This window comes from Misgurnus anguillicaudatus, chromosome 5 (assembly GCF_027580225.2).
Source record: "Misgurnus anguillicaudatus chromosome 5, ASM2758022v2, whole genome shotgun sequence".
In the NCBI taxonomy this organism is placed as follows: Eukaryota; Metazoa; Chordata; class Actinopteri; order Cypriniformes; family Cobitidae; genus Misgurnus; species Misgurnus anguillicaudatus.
This window is the reverse complement of record NC_073341.2, coordinates 30,071,182-30,092,967: the sequence shown is the minus strand read 5'-3', so window position 1 is coordinate 30,092,967 and position 21,786 is coordinate 30,071,182. Positions and strand designations below refer to the sequence as shown.

Sequence of the window (21,786 nt, the reverse complement as noted above, 5' to 3'; positions counted from 1 at the left end):
ACAGTAATATTTATACTTTATATTATACTGAACATCGTCTGACATAAAAGTGCATTCATTATTAAAAAGATTATGCAGATATGTAAGGGTGACCTACTAAGAAACTACATTACCCGTCATACCTTGCTCTGCGCATGCGTGCAACTTTCTTAAGCTTCTGTGAGTCGGGTGAGATGCAACACTCCATAGCAACATCAGTACCAGTGCGAAGGGCCAGCGAAGGACAACCTGGGATAGATATCTTGAGAATATCTGAAACAGGAGCTGCATGTCGACAGCATGGACGAACAGAGGGTAAGTTGTTATAGATATATTATCATCAAAACGATTCCGATGAGCATGCCGCATTCAAAAGAGACTAAATACGAATTACTGTTAGCTCGTAGCTTCACTTCAAATCGTCCCCCGCTCATTGTGTTAACGAGCAGGTGCATTTTCAAAGATAAAGTCTGATTAAGTTATAACTTAACCTGGGTATTGTTTACGGTGTTTAAAATGCTTGCGTGAATAGCTGTACAAGTTAATAAACAACAGCATGTCCGATTGCCCAGAAACCGCCCAGGTTCTCAGAGCTACGAATCGCAAAATGCAGTCTATTTTTAAGTAAGGATTACAGACATCATTCATAAGAGACTAAATTACATTTATGTAATCGTCATATTTAAAAAACAAATACAGCCGATGGCATATTTTGCCGCAGAGTAACCCTAAACCGGCCTGTATTGTTACTGTAGGAGCCTCTCGTGTGTTTGACTTCATGCGGCTATGTGCAGACCGTTCAAAGTATGACATCGAGGTATCGCGAGAGCAGAGCTTATCAAATAATTCTCGCGATACTTCGATGGCATATGCTGATCGATCTGCGCAGCACCTCATGAAATCCAACGCCCCTTCTGGCTTCAGGGAGGTGCCCTGGACATAAAGCCCCTGCTGTGCGGCTCATTATCAATGACTTAATCCCGTGCATTTAGCCCGATATGGTGAATAAAAAGCGATATTTCTGATTAACAATATATGAGTTACTGTATTATCCGCGTGTGCACATTTATTTACCTGTGTGCATCACGCGAGTTGTAGTGTGCTAATTAAAGCTCGCACTCCAAAATAGTCCAGGAAATGCTGACGTCATTTGGAAAGTATCATCAGAATGACACCCAAAAAACTGTAAGTCGCTTTATGTAAACGCGCCTGCCAAATGCATAAATCTAAATGATATTACGTTGTGTTTCAGGAGTCACTGAGGAAGATCATCACTACATTGGCCTTGAAGAATGAAGAAATTCAAAATTTCATCTGCTGTTTAAAGCAGAATCTACAAAACTTAGAGGTATCAAAAGCACATTTTTCTATTGTGGTGTAATTTAACATAACTTTCCTATTGATAATGTACTGCTTAGCTGTTTGTTAAATGAGATTCACTTTGTCATCTTTATATATGTGGCTAGACACACCACCAAACCAGTAAAGCAATTCAGTTTTAAGCAATAAATAATGCCATTTGCTCTTGTCATGTTATTAGGCGAATGCAAACCGAGTGCAGGGGGATCTGGATTTGGAGTTTAGTTCCCTGCATGCTGTTTTGGATGAACTGAAGGAGGGTATGGTCACGCGCATCAAACAGGAAAGAGCCAGCCGCACATATGAACTACAGGTGAGAGCTCTTTGTGTGTCTACTACAATGTGGCATAAACTAGCATAGCATTAATTCATATAGGGTTTCCGAGGGGGTTGTAACAGAGAACCCGGTGTCGAATTTAGATGGGTTGGGTCTACTGCCGAGCATTTCCATACAAAGCAGTTACAATGCAATTTTAAAGCTGAAATTTTAAAGCAAAATGTAACCATTCAGTTGTAGCGTGGAGCTTAGATCGCATTTGGGTGCAAAAATCGAGCAAAAGCGTACAAGTTAAAACATGTATAGATACTCAAGGTCTTCATGTTTGCTAGACTGAACCATTAGGTCAAATTAGTATACAGACCATCTGAGTGAGAGGCTGTAGAGCTCATGTGTGTTCATGTGTCTGGTTAGAAGGATAACCAGAAATCCTTAAGGATTACTGTGTGCGTGCGTGCAGGAGTGTGTGTGTGTAATCCAGTCAGGATTCTTACGATGTATACCTGAACATCTGAAGCAAAGCAATTAAAGGGATAGTTCACCCAAAAATCATCATTTTCTCATCCTCATGTTGTTCTAAATCTGAATGAATTAATTTTTTCTGATGAACACAAAAGAAGATATTTTGATAAAGGATGGTAAGCATTAGGAATGGGCATGAGTAATCGATTGATTGAGTACTCGAAATTGGCATCGATGATCGATCACGAAAACGATGACCTTGTATGTTTATTTATTTTATTTTTTGTAGTTATGCCAGCATTTGGATATCTAGTTAGCGTTACAAGCGCCTGTGGTAGTAAAGACTGGGTGCATGTTTGACGTCGACGTAAGCTGCGCAGACCGGCATATGACATCAGTACCATGCATGATTCAAAAGCTTCCTATAAACATTCGCCCTGCGCTGGCCGCTGTAAGGCCGAACACACCTCACATCACTAAGGCACTATGGTTTTAAAAGGATGCAGTATTTTCGGATTCTCTTCTGGAAGACGAAAATACAGTCAGTCAGGTGCAAAATGTACAGCGTTGTCACAAGTTCTCTCATATCATCTCATATTTAAACATCAAATGTCAAGAGATACAATAGAGCCATATGAGCATTACATCTTGACTGAGAACAGGTGAGAGGACGACACAGCTAATCGCTAAAATGATAGCAAATGAGTTAAAGCTGTTTATTAATGTTATGAAGCTTGTGCTTTGACTGGACGTGTTTTAAAGTACACTGTTATGGTGCACATCCACAACGAAAGTTTTAACTCTCTGTCCAGTACATAACTTAGTTTAAGTCTTGCATTTTGTGCAGATATATGCATGTTGTTTAATACACTTATGTTGTATCAAGAGTTAATATTATGTAGAGTGTGCATATAGAAAAATCGCTTCAGTTTGTGTTTATTAACCCTTTAGTTACACCTTATCACACAACTATTCCTGCTAGTTTCTGTTAAAACATTTAATCCATTAATAATCTAGTATGTGTTAATCGGGGTTCCCACGGGTCCTTAAAATCCTTGAAAGTTTGTGAATCTGGGGGAAAAAGTTTTTGAAAATAATATACATACATAGATACAGGTCATTGATAGTGCTTGAATCTATTTTATGCAATAAGGTTTCTGGAAAAATCCCCTGTGTAGTGTAGGATAATATCATAAAATTCTAGACATTTTAACCACATGTGCTAAATTGTTCGCTTTAAATGCTTATATCTTCTGTATGCGAATGCTGATTCATACCAAAATGCTTTTTTGCATAGTTAGTTGTGTTTGACACATGAAAACATCTCTGGTTACGTATGTAACTATTTTTCCCTGAAAAGGGAACAATATGCTGCGTCTCCCTTGCCATACTTCCTGTGTCCCTGTTACGCCGTCTTTGGCAATATTTCAGATAGAGATATACTTCCTGGCTCCTGCGTCACCCTGTCTTTGTCGTTTAGCCTCACCATTGGTTGAATTTGATATACACATTCAGATGCACTTATCCCTGGAGGCGTGCCCAAAGTTTCACCTCAGTGACGCAGCGCGAGTTCCCTCGAAAAAGAACTGTAACAATGTATCTTAAAGGTAACACGATGTAACCTTGCTCTCACTTGAAATGAGTCCCCACATTTAGTCCATGAATTTGAGGGTATTGGACCTGAAAAGTCCTTGAAAGGTCATTGAATTTGAAGTTAACTAAGGTGTGGGAACCCTGGTTAATTTTTCTGTTATAGTTTCTTCAAAATTAAGTTTTATTTGAGTTTTTTTGATAAAAATAGTTTATTTTCACCATGATGCATACGCCCCGCCCCTTTGTTTGCCCCGCCCCCAGTTAATCGAGTACTCGTTTTTTTCAGACCTATGGATTAATCGAAATGAAAAAATGACATGCATGCACATCCCTAGTAAGCACACAGCTGATTGTAACCATTGACTTCTATAGTAGGAAAAACAAATATGATGAAATTCAATGGGTACCGTCAACTGTGTGCCTGCCATCATAATATCTTCTTCATCATTTATCACAATACTTCCATAATCTAGTTTTTCTACTATGGGAGTCAGTGGTTACAATCAGATGTTTGCTTACCATCATTTATCAAAATATCTTCTTTTGTATTCATCCGAAAAGGAAATTCATACAGATTTTAAACAACTTTGAACCCTTTAACCGCACATGTGTCTCTGTTGTTACAGTTGTTTATTTACCTCCATATTACAAAATAATTTGAAGCATACATGGAAATTGCTAGAACATGTAGCAGACAAGTATGAAAATAAGAATTCAATTCACATGCCAATTAGGTTTATGCTTTCAATGCCAAAATTATGAGTCATCCGAATGCAAAATACAAGAATGCTGGTTATGTCACAATATCTTTCTTTCTATCTATCTGTCTGTCTATTCTTCATACTATAATTATTGTTATTCATCTTTCAGAACCAGCTGAGCGCATGCACCAAAGCCCTAGAAAGCTCAGAGGAGCTGCTGGAATTAGCCAATCAGACGCTTTGCTCATCTGAGAATGACAGCTTCACCCAGGTACCGCCCATCTGGCATGTTTACTCTTACTAAATGACTCATCTATTCAAACTAAAGAACTTTATTGTGTTGCAACTCATTACGTTTAGTGATACATTATTAAATGTCAGTTTTTTTAATGAACCGTTATGTATACAGTTGCATGTAGCTATCCCCTCAAAAAATTTTCAAGCATGTTTATTTAATGTCGTATTTACTACTTTTTGACACCAGACAGTGTTGTTTTCTTTAACAAAGTGAGAAATTGTGGCAGACGCAGCTGGCTTTTTCTGCTTAACACGTGCTGGTATGACTGATGTATTGTTGTATTGTTAAAACTCAATGAGACTCTCTTGCTCCCTATCTTTCTCTCTCTCTCCCCCTTCCTCTGTTTTTGTCTGCTGCAGGCGGCCAAAGGCATAAAGGATAGGTACTGTACAGATGTTCATACTTAGATCATGAGTTTAGTACAGAATTAGAGCTTCTAGATTCTTTACATGTTCATTTACTTATCTCCATCCCCTCAGAAAGTCTATTCATTTTGATCATTTATTCATTTTTAGTTTCTTTCCTTAGAAAAATCCAAATTTTCTGTTTTAGAATTTGCATCATCCCGAGTGTTTGCGTGCGTGTGTGCATGAAGGGAATAGTGTGCAATATTTCCTTGTGACATTCCCATATTCCCGTTCTCAGTCTGTGAGAGGTGGTTTATTGTTAGTGACCGAATATGATGATCTGTATTTTTGTAGCGTCACTATGGCTCCAGCGTTTCGTCTGTCCTTGAAAGCAAAGGCTAGTGACAGTATGAATCACATGATGGTGGACTTTACTCAGGAACGAAACATGCTGCGGGCCATCGCATTCCTTCCAGGTCAGTGTACTGTTGCACTAATGAGGAAATGCTTTATGAAAAACATGCTCAAATTTTGCATGTAAAGGGCTTTTTTAGTCTTGATGTCAGGATGAGAAAAGCCCCATTTCCTTTCAATCTTTTCATTTCATGTAAACGCAATCTGGCTTCCTTAAATTCCCTGTTTATTTTCATGTAAACAATACACGGCGTTGTACCATAAACAGACTTTATTTTGGTAGTTATTAGTGTTTTGTATATTTAAATTTTAAATATACAAAACACTAAACATTAAATTTTCCAGTTTATGAAGTGGTTAAATGTAATATCAAGTATGAGATCCAAATTCCTCTCATCTTCAGTTCCTGCAACGCCAGAGATTCAAGTGGCCGAGTGCCAAGTGTTTGATAACACGGTCACAGTGGTGTGGACCTTACCTGAACCCGACTCCAAAATCGACCACTACATCCTTGAACATCGGAGAACCAATCACGAAGGTCCTCCACGGGCCCGAGAAGAGTACCCGTGGATGGTGGTGGAGGGTATAAAAGAAAATGAGTACACACTCACAGGTGAGTGCTTATGTTAATTTTGGGTGTGGGGAAAATCCTTCTTTAGTAGATTTAGATAAAGTGATAGGGGTAATGTCTGGCTGGTTTTGCAGGCCTTCGTTTTGAAACACGATACATGACCTTTCGAGTGAAGGCGTGCAATAAGGCTGTGGCAGGTGAATTCTCAGAACCGGTTACTCTGGAAACTCATGGTAAGAAGTGCTTGCACACATACGTACCTGCTTACACACGCAAAGGCAATGAGCTGTAAAGTTTCTTTCCTTTACGCAGGAAAGACAGTCTTACAAAGGTCACTTAGGCACTGTCTTCTTTTCTAAGCTGACGGTTAAAGACCTACACAGAGTCAAAACAAACTCTCAGTTATAATTTAGTGAAGTAAATAAAATTAAGGGGACATAACATGAAAATCTACCTAGTTTTCTGCAAGCATGTGGGAAAAATAGGTCATTGAAATTTGGCTCCCCTTGTGATGTCAAAAGGGGATCTTTTTATAATAATACCGCCCCTTGATCTGCATTATGCAACCACGGCATTGCCATTGAGTGCAAAGAAAGAACTTGACAGCTCAATTTAGTTTAAATTTTAACAAACCACTATCATGGTGATCAGTGCTTGCGTTTTATCAGCTCATTTGCATTTTAAAGGAAACACCCCAAAACTGCACATTTGTGCTCGCACCTACAAAGTGGCAATTTCAACATGCTATAATAAATTATCTGTGGGGTATGTTGAGCTAAAACTTCACAAATGCACTCTGGGGACACCAAAGATTTATTTTACATCTTAAAAACATCTCATTATATGTCCCCTTTAAAACAGACTAGCAAAAGTCTTTTTTGTGATTTTACTGTTTTCATCCCACATAATGTAAAAAACGTTCTGTGAAAAATGATCTTGATATTGACACAGTAGGGTCATAGATTGAAATTAAAGTGAAATCAATTATTATCAAACCTTGATGACTAATCACATAATTAAATGATTAGCCTGGATTTCATTGACATTTGATCTGTAACTTGGTTTGGACTTACTGTATATACTGTAATGAATGACTGCAATCTTATAATGGTTGTCAGATTAAAAGGCAAAGGTCAGACTTAAACAGGAAGGAGAGACTAACAGACTCAGGGTTCCCACGGGTCCTTGAAATCCTTAAAAGTTTGTGAATCTGGGGAAAATAATTCAAGGCTGGAAAGTTTTTAAAAATAAACATAAATAGATACAGGTCATTGAAAGTGCTTAAATATATTTTGTGCAAGAATCTTTCTGGGAAAAAATCCATATTTTTCCCTGTGTAGTGTGATGTCATAAAAATTCTAGACTTTTTTAGCGCACCGGCCAAACTGTTAGCTTTGAATGCTTATATCTTCTATATGCACATTTTGATCCTTATCAAAATGCTTTTTTGCATAGTTGTGTTTGACACGTGAAAACTAAAACAATGTATCTTACAAAGTAACACAATGTAACCTTCCTCTCACTTAAAATGTGTCCCCACATTAACTCCTTGAATTTGAGGGTATTGGAAAGTCCTTGAATTTGAAGTTAACCAAGTTGTGGGAACCCTACAGACTATATTTTTTACGTAAATTTACCTCCAATTGAATCAAATAAGTCAGTGTGGTGATTTATTCCTCTTATTTTTCCACCAAAATAAGTACATGAGGAATATTTTCACAACTTATTTTATAAGCTTAGGTGACAAAAGAAGATCAGATAAATAATTTATGCCACAGAAAAAATATTTTTCCAGAAAATTAAACTTTACCTAATACCTTTATCTTTCCCTCTTTGCTTCCAGCATTCGTCTTTAAACTGGATGCAGGTTCAGCCCATCAAAATTTGAAAATAGAGGATCTCACTGTGGAATGGGACAGCAGTGGTGGGAAGAGCGGAACGACGGTTCAAGACATCCGGAAGGATAAGAACAGAACGAACTCTCCCATGCATTCTCCTGCCAGGCCAGATTTGACATTATTCTTACTATGGCTTTCTTACTGTGTATAACTCGAATCAGAAGAGACTCAGCTTTGATGTGTAAAAAGTTAGTTGTCGACCGGTGTGTGTGTTTTGTTTTTGTTTTGGCAGATACCAATTTTAAGAAAGCTGATTGGCTGATATGAGGCCGATATAACACAAATATAGTTACAGTATATAAGAGACAAACAGAAAGTTGGTGAAACTATATAAACATTTGTTATGCATAACATTTATAAATATACTCTTTTAAAGTACTTTTTACAATTAAATATTAAGACATTATTAACATGGATCTGACATCTCACGGTACTGTTGAATAAGTGTGTTTACCAGTGTGCTGTTGTGTATGACACAACATAACTTCATGTTAAAAAGTGAATAATAATTAAGTCATTGTATGTCAGACTTTGGCTTTACCTTTAGTGACACTGAATGTCTTTTCATTGCAAACAACACATTTAAAGGAGCATTTCACCCGTAGAAACATAAACTTTATTGAAAGTGCGTCATATTTGTAGCCGAAATGTAGCATACATTTAGAATTTGGTGCCTATTTGACCGAGAAAAGGGGTGTTTGTGTCTCACGCCCTCAACAAAGATATTGGACTTCCTTCTTTCAATGATGCAAAATTATGATTTTTACATCATTGAAAGAAGGAAGTGCAACACTGAATTCTGTATTTCTCCTGTCTCAGTGCCAACTGAGGAAATAATGCACGACCATTCAAAAACATGACTGGGGTTCTAACTATACAAAGCTTAATGCAAATGGGTGATAAGTAATAGAGAAATTTACTGCTCGATTGAAAAGATTTATGCTAATAATAAAAAAAAATCCAAATATTGGCCTCTGCAATTTATCACTAGTCACAGTACTAAAGTATCTTATAACACCTATACACTGTTGATTTTGCTTCTCATATTAGATAAAAAAAAAGTCTGCCTGAATGGCCTCTTTATACATGCTTTACAAATTTGTTTAACTAATATTCTGATTTCAGTGCAGCCTTTTCTATCTTGTGTAACTAGTCACGTGTCATGCCTGCACTGACTCATAATCTGTTTTGTCCCTCAGGCCAGCGGTGATGTCACCCAAAAGAGCTCCTACTGCTCGAGTGGGTCGAGACCGCTTCACAGCGGAGTCCTACACTGTCTTGGGTAAATCAACATTAGCATGTTACAATTAATGTCAATCACTATTTTCCTCGAATGAAAATTCTGTCATTTACAATTAAAGGATAGTTCACCCAAAAATGAAAATAATGTCATTAATGACTCACCCTCATGTCGTTCTAAACTCGTAAGACCTCCGTTCATCTTCTGAACACAGTTTAAGATATTTTATGTTTAGTCCGAGAGCTTGTTGACCCTTCATTGAAAATCTATGTACTGTATACTGGCCATGTCCAGAAAGGTAAAATCATCAAAGTAGTCCATGTGACATCAGTGAGTCAGTTAGAATGTGTTGAAGCATCGAAAATACATTTTGGTCCAAAAATAAAAAAAATTACGACTTTATTCAGCATTGTCTTCTCTTCTGCGTCTGTTGTGAAGCGCAAGACTAAAGTCACATAACTGCAGTGACGCTGATGACGTACAACGCGACTGACGTGTTATCTGGTGCCCCCCAGCAGGTTTTTTTTTGTACGCCCAGGCTTTGTTTACAGTTTGATGAAGACGCACGCTGTAAGAAAAAAAAATGTGCAAACATGTCTGAGGATAAAACGTCATACGCGTCACTGCAGTCACGTGACTTTAGTCATTAATGACATTATTTTCATTTTTGGGTGAACTGTCCCTTTAAAGTACCACTCAAATTTCTGACTTGTGTGCTTTTTTTTCCACTGAAAAGATGACTTGTATAAGATCTAGCCCAAAATTGGGGCTAATTTCAAAATTACAAAACACACTTAATGTTTCTTTCCCTGTCCAGGAGACACAATGATCGACGCAGGACAGCATTATTGGGAGGTGCGCTTTGATAAAGAAAGTAAAGCGTTCGCAGTAGGGATAGCCTTGCGATCTCTGGGTCGCTTTGATCAGCTGGGAAAGAGCAATGCATCCTGGTGCATCCACCTGAACAATTGGCTACAGCAGAGCCTCACAGCCAAGCACAATAACAAAGCCAGGACGCTAGACTGCCCCATTCCAGATCGCATCGGCATTCACTGCAACTATGAAGAGGGTGAGTTCCTTCATAAACAAACGGGAAAGTAGATGAGGGATTAGAGTTGACTAGTTAGTCACTGATTGTATGTTTTTAAAGAGTTTAATCTTTAATGAATACAAGGAAATCTTCAAGGTGTGGTTTCGTGTCTCTTCACCATTTACACAGGCGCATTGTCTTTCTACAATGCTAGAAACAAAACTCTTCTTCATACCTTCAGAACCAAGTTCCAGCAGCCTGTTATACCAGCGTTTATGGTAAGATGCACACATTTTATAATTCAGTTTGGAAGCTCTAATGCACATAGAGAAAAAATAATCTGCCAGTCAAACCCTTGTATAAATAATAGGATTGAATTATAGCAAATTAGCCCTTATGTTTATGCTCTACGTCGCCCCCTATAGGTGTGGAATGGGAGTTTCTCAGTGCAGACGGGACTCCAGGTGCCCAGCATCGTGCTGAGCGGACAGAAGAGAAACAGTAACACAAGCAGCTCCAATGCCAGCCTTACATAAATCCACTCATCAGTCCTTTACTGACAAATATACACACACGCTAGAACTGTTACACGTTTGCACAGCGTTGGAGAACGACAGGAAGCTCTCATCAGCGATTCATTACAGCTCTGAGGTGAAGCGTTCCCATCTTCCTCATACTCTTAGCTCCCTTATCGTGTGCCTTTCAATGTCCTGAATAAAGACACGGAGGGGTATTTTTCACAATGCTTTATTGGATTGAAACTATGTGTCCATAGAGCCAAAAATTCACAGTATTGGTCGATTAAAGCCACATATTAACAGTTATTTCAATGCAGCAGACATCGTGTTGGTATTGTTGTTCAAGCTGTAACTGTATTATTATATTCAAACAGTAAATGTCTTACATTTTGCTAAACTGCTTCTTTAAAACAAACTTTTTAAACTTAACGTTAGTATCAAGAGTAGCACAATAATCCTAAATTTAATCACAGAGAAGTTAAATGCCTTTCATAGTATAATAATAATTCAATGCATCCAGGAAGGCTGAGTCAAGACAAATGATTTGTTTGTGCACAGGCAATGATGTTTGTGGTGTGTGTATGTGTGTGTCCATGTTCATGTCACCCAAAAAGGTACATTTGCATTTCAGTGTTCTTGATGCATATATACAACACATTTTTTGTATGCTTGCTGCAATACTTGTACATAGTTTTTGCCTTTTTTGATTTGTTTGTTTTTGCATTGCTGTCCTCTTGTTAATATAACCCGCAATGCTGCTAGACACACTTGAACATTTTAATTATATTTCTGTCCGGAACTAAAGTCAACCTTGTAAGATTGTAATATTACACCACCTGTTACATCAATAAAACAAATACCAACCATACTTATGTGTGACATCCTCATAAAACAAGCATGAAAATAATGTCTGTGATCATGTATTGTTTCTGAAACATATACTATATTTATAAAAAAGTAATAGGTAATCAAAAAGACATTTAGGTTTCTAAATCGAAAAAAAGAAGACCAGCAACTTTTAAAATAATAAAGTGTTTGACATAATATAGCACTTTAAAATACTTTTGATCATTAAAGCAAATAATGAGTGTATTAGAGAGACAGGGAAGAATGAAATAGACCAGCTATTTGACATTAAGGAATTAATGCTACTGTAAAATTATTATACATTCATTACTGTACTCCTTCATATGCTCTACTGTTCACGTGACCTAAAACAGATCAATCTTTATCAGTACATCAAAATAAGTAGATACAAGAGCAAACCTTGTCATTTGTTCGAGTGTAACTACTGTACTGCACATGCATACACACGGCAGTGATTGTGTCTGTTCAGAGTCCAGCCAAAACAGGTTCATTGTGGGCCTGCTGATGTGTTCGTTGATCCGCTTCTGTTGGTGTAGATGTAAGATCCTAACACCAAGGTTCCCCAATATGACTCTTATAGTGATTGTTCATCAGTTTGAGAATCATTTCGCATTGCTCTTCTCCGAAATAACAGCTCAAGCTCCTTTGTAATACCTAAAAGGGGTAAACAAAAGCAAGTTATTTATATTATCGAAAACATTGCGACATACTGTGGCACCAAAAATAAAGGCTTGCCTGCAGGTTTTTGCCGATTTTGAGAACTCTCAAAGTTCTCAGTCAAGTCTGATAAACTTTGGCTTCGTGGCACATGGTTAGGGTACCCAGGGGGTTTTAAAGCTTTTCTTATGCAAGCTGCATCAAAATAGAAAGTAGCAATTTTAGACCAGGGCATATGAACCAGCAGCCTATTTACATTCAAGGTCAGTGACATATAAACATTACTTACTGATATAAAGAAGTAAAGGAAAATATAATGAAAGTAATGCAAACCGGCAATGCTCTGAGAAAAAGCATAAAGCCTTAACAATTTTCTTTTAAAATTGTATTTATGATTTATTTTAAGACTGCTCTGTACAGCACCTTGGGCAGCACTAAGCTGTAATTGTGTGCTTTATAAATAAACTAAACTAAACTATGATTGCAAACCACACAAAACAACTGGATATTTGTGACCCTGGAGCACAAAACTGTTTTTTATTGAGATTTAAACAACATTAAAAGTAAATTTATATCTGATGGCTGAATAAATAAGCTTTACATTAATGTATGCATTTAGTTAGCAGTTGACAATATTTGCCCAGATTTGAAAATCTGGAATCTTAAAAGAGAAATTCGCCTTTAAATTTGTCCACGTGAAGTCCTTAGCAACACATGTTACAAATGATAAATACTTTTTGTATATATATTTATGGTAGGAAATTTTCAAAATATCTTAATGGAACATGATCTTTACTTGATATCCTATAGATTTTTGGCATATAAAATCAATAATTTTGACCCATACAATGTATTGCTACAAATATACCCATGCTACTTATGACTGGTTTTGTGGTCCAGTGTCAAATTTATTAAAAATTTCATAAAATATGAAGTTGGTGAACTCACCTGAGTTAGGGTTTAGGACCGGAAGAGAATTCTGATGTGGCAGTCGGGCTGTGGAAAAATAATGCTAAAAATTATCCTGTAAATTATTAAAAAATGCAATAAAAAATATTTTTCAACCTTTTAGTCACTTTAACCGTTTTCAGTAAATGTTTGAAATGAAAAGAGTTTAAATTTCATATCACACTATATACAAATAATGTTTTCTTTTAAGGGGACATTTCACAAGACTTTTTAAGATGTCAAATAAATCTTTGGTGTCCCCAGAGTACATGTGAAGTTTTAGCTCAAAATACCATATAGATAATTTATTATAACATGTTAAAATTGCCACTTTGTAGGTGTTAAAGGGGTGGTTTAATGGCTTATTAACACAGTTATAGAGTTGTTTCCTCATGCTAAACGTAGGCAAAGTGTCAAAACAGCAGTTGGACGTGTTACAGACTATGTGGACGTGTTACATTCTGTGCCGAATGCACTTCGCCAGGGTTCGTACAAGTTTCGGCAAGTTTTTTTCGATTACAGTTCTAACTGACGTTTCAGGGGTTTTTGATACGTATCACTTCTTTATATGGGCTTCCACCGGAAAACTTCCCCCGGAAAACCCCGCCCACCCGTCAATCAGCAGTAGACGCTAGAGCTTGCTAACAGCTTATCACGCCACTCAGCTTTGTTTAATTTCAAAAGTCAACAATGGCACGAAAGAAGAAGTGTGTTTTTGGATGTAAGGAGAAGACATCCAGCCTTATGAAAACAATGGATATAGTTTATTATCCGGGGTAGCAGCGGCGTTTGATGCGGTGGATTTTCCCAACCAGGTCATGACGAGTTGCACGCGGTAAGTAAGACTTCTGTCTTATGTTGGAAATAGTCGCGTGCATATTATATAAATGACACGAACATGTAGTGAATCAGTTAAAACAGTGTTGTATAGTGTTGCATGACTCGTACTCGCTCCTCCCGCGGTATAACTCCTCCTTCTTAATTTTTTCGTACGTTATCGGAAAGATTCGGTAAAGCTAATCTTTCTTTAATAAATCTGATTAAACTAAAGACTCTTCAGAGATATAAAGGATGTCATACTACTCTATAGGTACTCCAGATTAACATCAGAAACAGCGTGTGTTACGTGAGCTTTAACAAAAATGTGTCGTTTTGGGTGTGTCCTTTAACATGCAAATGAGCTGGTTACCAAAACTAAGTTCCTGGATTGTGTTTTTTTATATTTTCGAGGTTAATAGAAGCACTTGGGACCCAATTATAGCACTTAAACATGGAAAAAGTCCGATTTTCATGATATGTCCCCTTTACATGTTAACTAAGAACCAAATATCTGCTGTCTACAACTCCTGTAAATACACAGAAATGTCGGTAAGTTACACTTGAACATTTCAAAAAGTAAATCTGGGCCAAAGTATAAACTCTATAAGATATTTACCTGGTACACGTGGTGTTACAGGGGGTCCAGGACAAAAATCATCCACCTCATCGATCTCGCTATCATCTGCATAAGAATGCACGACAAAAGTCTATCAGTTAAAGAAATCGAGAACCGTCAACTCTTAAAGTGCTTAAAAAACTCTTAAATTTGATATTTACCTTGCTCATTGACATAGATGTTTGAAGATGTATCTGAATAAGCTTTGTGATTCCTTTTGCCTAAATAAGCAAAATACAGTTACAATACATCTTGTTCACTGCATTTAAGATACACAAGCTAATCGATTAATTCAGCAACAATACCTAAAAAAGGACAGATTGATTGTGTGTGATGCTTAAGATGTATTACCTGGTTTGGGGGGTGGTGCTGGTGGAGAATGCGAAGGGACATTGATGGCTTCTTGGAAAGTTAGCTCACCATTCTCCTCATTGGTTTCAACAAATGCTAATAGAAATAATGAGGAAGCACATTAGAGATCCTCAAAGCTATAGTCATGCTGTGCTGGGTTTTTGGCAGCACACAACTTCAAGATTGGGAAAATAAAAACCACAAAAATCGAGTCCGTTCTGGCATGTTAGTCAAACTGGTCTCAGTTGACAATGGTCTGCCAGAAACCGCTAAATCTAGTTTTGGCGCATATTATAGCATTCACTTTTAAATCCCCAATTATTCAGACTCCATTCACATGACGACTTGGCTAAATTAAACGCCCGCCTCTTTCCCCAGCTACACCTTTAACCTGTAAACTAATCTGATGTATTGTGATTGTTTTCAGTGATATGGATATGTTTTACATTGTAATTATACTTCCTTGTGTATTTTGACATGTTTACGACAAACTCATGTTCAATTTTGATGGTGTATTTTTGCATGATCTGTTTTGTTATCTCGAAGGGGGTTTGACTTACAACTTATAAAAATTGAATTTCCTTGAGTTTTTTTAATAAGCAAAGACTTAAAAATGAACCCCAAAACTGTATTTCTTTTCAGTTGTCTTTATCAATTTATTTAAGCTACATTTAAACAAAAAAAAAAATAGTAAAATAAAAAACTTTTGTATAGCTTAAATAAATTGATTGCAACAACTTACCTTAAAAAAATCACTTGAATGAAACATTTTTGCAATGTACAGTACTTGGTATCAAAGCTAAAGCATTCAGCGTATCTATGTTTGTTATTTACCATAAGCTTTCGTTTACAAAAACCTATTAAACTTGTATCTTACTGATAGTGTCTTCATAGTATTCCTCCATCACGAAAGGTTTCAAAACACTGTTGGTCTTCTCCACCATGCAGTTAACAACATCATGTAAAGTGTTACAGGAGATCTGTGTTGGTAAACATTTTACAAAACATAAGTGCAAATACCGGTTACCAGCGAGTTATTTGATTGTGATAAGCTAGGAATGATGTTTGCTTCTTGCCCTTGCTACTTAGTTAAGATTAGGTTAACACTGGTGGTGGCCTCAAAACCCATGTTCTTAGGAGTTTTGCAAGGACACCATTCGGATGCCCCTAATAACTTCAGATCAAACAGAAAGAGAAGATGTGGCAGATAAAAGTGCCGCATCTAAAGCTCTGTTATGATTTCTGAGAAAGGTTTAATGTGTAACTCTTGTGATTAGATCCACCTATTTACCGCAAACTGATGACCAAGATAAGATTTTCTTATCAGTGCTTCCCGTCTGCTTACACAGCAAGCAAGCATGGAGACTATGCATGAAAATACCTTAGGCAAGAGCTCGGACTATATGTGATGATCCTGGGCAAGCTTTTATTGGGTGTATTGTTGTAAGTCTTAAGGGGATGTATAACAAAAACGTATAGTAGTATGAAATCCAGATACTTACAGGAGTCTCGATATCTATGTAGAATCCTCCGTCTTGCCTGCGAGTCACACGATAATGTTTGAATATTGATCTGCTGGGTGCAAAAGAAAGCGTTACTACAAGTGCCATAAAGTTATTTATTTTATATAAAAACAATACATTTCCCAAAATATGCAGACTACATATGGCTCACATGCAGATACTGCGGGGAAAATAAGTATTTGACACATCAGCATTTTTATCCGTAAGGGGATTTCTAAGTGGGCTAAATAGAAAGAAATCAGAACATTTAAGTATACAAGTTGAGTCATAATAAATAAAGTGACCCAACATAGAGTCACTTTACATAGAGCAGAATGTGTTTTACCCGTTGACATCTTCACGGGTGGTTATGGCAAAAGATGCTCCATCTTGGCGGGGTCTCAGAAGTAGATTACCATATTCAGGGTACTGTTCCAGTCTGAGTTCAGCTTCCACACGAGAAACTTTATAGAAACATCTGGAACAAACATGATCATTTTGATGTATTAAACATTAGAACATTAAATGTAGTGCCGTTTATGATTTATATAGAGTGAGCTCAACTTACGCGGGCATGTCTGAGATTACAGATACATAAATGTTCGATTCGGGTGATGAATTAGATCGCTGCCTCTTTTTCTCTTTCTCAATTATTTCTTTCATAATATGAATCTGACCAGGAAGAAGGTTCAGAGAGCTGGGCACTGTCAGCTAAAGAACAGAAACAGTGTGAATGATTAGTCTGGGTTTATCTGGACTCAAAAGAACTAAACGGATTAAAAATTCCTCCTGGGGTTTCTTATGTCTCTTGTCTGGGCTATAGAGTGGTCATGGGCTAATGCCCTGAGCTGGCATAGCCTGGTACTGTGTACATGTGACACATTAAGCTGTATACACATTAAGGGTGACACTGGCCCACTCAGATTGACGGCTGGCCCACCCAGTCAGAAGAGACACAAACTATTTTTGTGGAAAGCCAATTAAATATAAATTATGCATAAATTATAATAACCTCTTAATGATAATAATGATCACTCAGATATGCATCATTCAGAAAAAAATAACTATGTAGAAAGTTTATCATTTGCATGTTAACATTTAAGGCATTTTAAACAGTTTGTGAGAAAGAAGATGTTAAAATGAGCTGTTTTCTGTGCATACAGACAACGACGCAGATGCACGTGGATTTAAAAAAAATGTGCATTTAAAAAAAAGCACACAAACACAGAATCTCTATGCGCTTGACAAGACACATACACACAAAATTATCACAAAATACCACAGTCTTGGCAAATATTCTCATAAAACAGTCAGTTATGTCTTAAAGTGAACGTCTAGAAAGTGTGTTTTTATTTGTATGAGCATATGAAGCCGTGCTTATTCCGTCTTAAAGTTCAATTCAATTTTATTTATATAGCGCTTGTCACAATTGGTAATTGCAGGGAAAATAGCATATTAGTAATGTAACTTATTGTAACGTAAAGTGGCAGTACCCTCAAAAAATCTGCTTATGTTTGTGTCATATGTCAGTCAAACAACAGAAGACATAAGAAAAATCACTTCTGTAGCATTAAAAAGATTAAACATTTTTAAAGATGCAGTGTGTAAATTTTAGCGGCATCTAGCAGTGAGATTGAAATCAATTGCAACCAACGGCTCAGTCCACCATTCACCGAAACGCATAGAGAAGCTACCGTAGCCACCAAAGGACAAACATGTTGTTGTACAGTAGTGATAAAACACGCTCTGTACAGCAGTTTGTCCGTTTAGGGCTACTGTAGAAACATGGCGGCACAAAATGGCGACTTCCATGTAAGGGGACCCGCAGTGTATGTAGATAAAAATTGCTCATTCTAAGGTAATAAACACATTTCATTATGTAAGGTCTTTATACACCACTGATAATATAGTTATGTATATGATATTGCATTTCTGTCTTTAGATCCTTCTAAAAGTCACACACTGCACCTTTAACTATATATTATATTTATTTGTAACTTTTTTCTTTTTTTATATGTTTATAATTTCTTGATTTGTTCTTATTTTATTTTCCTTATTTCCTTATTTTGCTGATCTGAAAATTATTCAATCCATTACCACTACTGTTTTGGAAAATTATATATTTTGTTGAGGTCCACTTAATTTAAAATTTCTGCCGTCGCCACTGGTTCATGCCAGCAATGTTTGTTTAAATCTGGTTTGCAACATTCCCCAACGTTCCCCCATCATTTACTTACTGTAGTTTAAATTAACTTCAAACTTCTGTAAGCTTTTAAAAGAGCACTTAAACCCGCAAAAGGGTGGTACCTTTTAAAAAGTAAACCTTTGTACCTAAAGACTGCATATTAAAGCCTCAGGGGTAAATATTGGTGCCAAATGTATGTACATCTAAATGGTTCATTGTGTTGTAGGATCTTTTTAAAGGATACCGCCCTGGTTACAGCTTTTGTAAATTTAATTCCTGAGAGTGTAATAGGCAGCAATTAAAAATAATGATATGTCAATCACTTTACGAATGCAAATTATGAAGTACTACTGGGTTAACCACACATAAATCTTACTTACAGAAATTCTCACCCACATTTAGATTTTATTATAGTACAATAAAACCATCTTATGATGGTTAAATGGCTACCTTTATCCAAACACTGATAAATGTTATCAGTGTAAAGCATTAATTCAACCAGATTAGACTGGTGTAAGACGTGTGAATACATACAGTATGAGGAAATATTCCCACAATAGTGTACTTTTATTATAACACCTTTCTATTAACCTTTGGTAATGGTTTACCTGGTAAACAGTGAATGATGAGTTTGTCATACTGTATTTTAAACATTATGTAGGACAATTCATAACTAACCTTAGCAACTGATAGTAAATAACCTTTCCAAAGCTCTCGGGCCTCAAGAGTAGGAGCCTAAAAACAGCAAATAAAGGAAAAGATAAGTCCTTTAGTTTTACACTGCATACAGTTCATGGTGCAACCTATAGGTTATTACAGTATATATTTTTCTGCAACAGCAAGACAAGATCATTATTGTATTGTCTTTAATGTACTTCATCCAACAGATGATGAGAGGTCAATAGAAGACTTACAATCATTACGATCTCTTCATTTTTCATGTGCAGGGTGAATCGAGCTGCACCGAGGTTTCGGTCACGACAGTAGTCATCAGATACTGAGATGAGATCAGACACATCCAGCTTGTCTATATACTGTTTTCACACACATACACAAGCAACATACAATCAATTTATCTATAAAACAGATCTGTTATGTGTTGGTAATTGTATATTATCTTGTATACCATAAACATGTATGTAAATGAAAAAACAGCATTTAGACCTTTACGTCCACATACATTGCAAACAGACACACACTGAATTATATCTTTAACAAACCAGTCTAGAAATATGCACTTACGGCATTGTCTTTGGTGTTATTGAAGAAAAATAGTGAATTGCCACATAAAGAGGTCCACAATTTACGACCCATCTGTGCAAAAAAAAAAAAAGATAAAGCAAATTAAGACCAAAATAATGATAGACACCACATGCGCGTGTCTGACATTGTTGACAAAGCATATTTTTAAAACATGTCGTAATGTTGGAAAACCTGAACAGGTTTGTAAGGTATGAAAGGAATGTAGCAAAACAATGAAAGATTTCTTACTTGAAGTCACGTACACTTAAAGAGGAAAATACTGTTCTGTACTGCATACTCTATGCTTTCATATTAGAATCCAACTTTAGTTAGCATACAAAGTATTATTCACCTGGTCAATATTTTAAGATTTAAGGCCATTGGTATTTTTTTTTATATATCCAAAATATAAAGGCGGTAAGCCTAATATAACAAAAAATCCAACGCTTTTCAATGTTGTACTCTAACAGAACTTAAGACTTAATATGTAAAATAAAAGAAAAGCGTCTAAAAATAATTTCTACTAAATGCAAATGCATTTTAGGAACCCACAAGACCTGTTTTACTGTAGATGACATGGTTTTGATTGACATTACCACAGGCACTTGCATACGTCACACACAATTTTGACCGGCACGGAAATCTTATTTCTCGGCACTTACATTGTACGTTAAATATTAGCCCCGGGATCCAAATGATTTGTGTACCTTGTGACATGTTGAAAGGAATGCCATTTACAACCTTAGAGGAAGTGATTTCAATTTACAGTAACAATAGGGTGCGACAAAGTAAATGATAACCGATAATAATAACTCCTTGAAGAACAATATGGTCATCGCACCGCTCGGGCCCTAATGAGACATTATAAGCTTTTAATAATTCAGCAGCTGGAATATAGGATACATAATTTCATGCAAACTATTTCAGAACAAGTTATTTCATATAAAAATGTTATTTCAATAAAAAAAATACATGCATTTTATATGCACTTACATATACACATATGCCCTGTTGACATTGACAAACAATCAAAGCAAATGTAAATAATAGAAAATCATAGTTAAGATTTATACATAGAGAGAAGTACTAAAACTAACGTAATAGGCTAACGCTCCCCAAAATGTCTCAATGCGTTTTACGCAAGATGAGGATGCATGATTTTTTTTTTAAAAATGAGGATGCATGATCGTAAAAGAAAACAAAACTACGCGCTTCCCTTCACATATGACTCATCTTATCTTGTGAAGACTTCTTTTCCAGAAACCCTTCGTGGTAACATGCTGGCAGTTGACATCTAGCCCTCCCAGCAGGGCGCCTTGGTGTTGCCATCAGTAGGCTACAAAATGTATTCCCAGTAGTGACAAAAGTAGCTTTAACAGTATTTAAAGTAATTTCTTACAATGTTTTAAATGAAGATACCTAAACTGTTTTAATCTGTATTACTTTATGATCAATTACATGTTAGTATATATGCGCTGCTAAGGCTACATATAAAAGCTAGAGACATTCAAACCCGGCGAACGAAGTACAGTAATTATGCTAAGTGTTGTGAAACTGTTGTCTGTTAAAAGCAGACAGGGTCGTGTAATGCTGGACACGCCCCCTCTTATCCACCTACCTTACGAGCAGCACTACCAGAGAGCACAACAGACCCGCCCACAATGTTAAACTAACTGACACAAACAAACATACTTTGACACAAACTACACGCAGTCACAAGGAAATACCCGGGTTTAAAATAGCACACAAACGTTTTCAAAAACATACGAAAAGTTGTCTTATTAAACAATGAAGTTCAGTTTCAATTCAGTTTTATGTAATATAGCGCTTTTCACAATTGTTTAATTGTTTCAAAGCAGCATTACGTTAAATTTTACATGATTTTTCAAAGAGAAATTAGGTTTAGTCCATA

General features: G+C 36.5%; 2 protein-coding genes across 4 annotated transcripts; one reads left to right on the top strand and one right to left on the bottom strand.

The window, feature by feature from the left end:
* Positions 1 to 133: 133 nt before the first annotated feature.
* Positions 134 to 11,555, top strand: fsd1 (fibronectin type III and SPRY domain containing 1). Of its 2 annotated transcripts, none has more exons than XM_055167850.2 (13): positions 134 to 294; positions 1,232 to 1,327; positions 1,520 to 1,651; positions 4,541 to 4,642; positions 5,029 to 5,051; positions 5,371 to 5,492; positions 5,834 to 6,043; positions 6,136 to 6,234; positions 7,845 to 8,004; positions 9,099 to 9,181; positions 9,957 to 10,208; positions 10,411 to 10,447; positions 10,595 to 11,555. In XM_055167850.2, exons 1-13 carry the CDS (start codon positions 280 to 282, stop codon positions 10,650 to 10,652), a joined length of 1,389 nt encoding a protein of 462 aa, XP_055023825.1. In that variant the 5' UTR covers positions 134 to 279; the 3' UTR covers positions 10,653 to 11,555. The 2 variants fall into 2 exon arrangements, with proteins under 2 accessions (XP_055023825.1, XP_055023824.1); XM_055167849.2 differs by having other exon boundaries at positions 137 to 294; positions 10,359 to 10,447.
* stap2b (signal transducing adaptor family member 2b) lies at positions 10,901 to 21,439 on the bottom strand. Of its 2 annotated transcripts, none has more exons than XM_073867959.1 (14): positions 21,110 to 21,439; positions 19,875 to 19,948; positions 19,547 to 19,666; positions 19,311 to 19,367; positions 17,016 to 17,158; positions 16,794 to 16,925; positions 16,448 to 16,520; positions 15,823 to 15,925; positions 14,946 to 15,041; positions 14,756 to 14,815; positions 14,595 to 14,660; positions 13,160 to 13,207; positions 12,290 to 12,406; positions 10,901 to 12,208 (listed from the first exon to the last, which is right to left on the bottom strand). In XM_073867959.1, the coding sequence occupies exons 1-14, from the start codon at positions 21,201 to 21,203 to the stop codon at positions 12,129 to 12,131; spliced, it is 1,263 nt and encodes a 420-aa protein (XP_073724060.1). In that variant the 5' UTR covers positions 21,204 to 21,439; the 3' UTR covers positions 10,901 to 12,128. The 2 variants fall into 2 exon arrangements, with proteins under 2 accessions (XP_073724060.1, XP_073724061.1); XM_073867960.1 differs by having other exon boundaries at positions 16,448 to 16,517; positions 21,110 to 21,437.
* Positions 21,440 to 21,786: the final 347 nt, after the last annotated feature.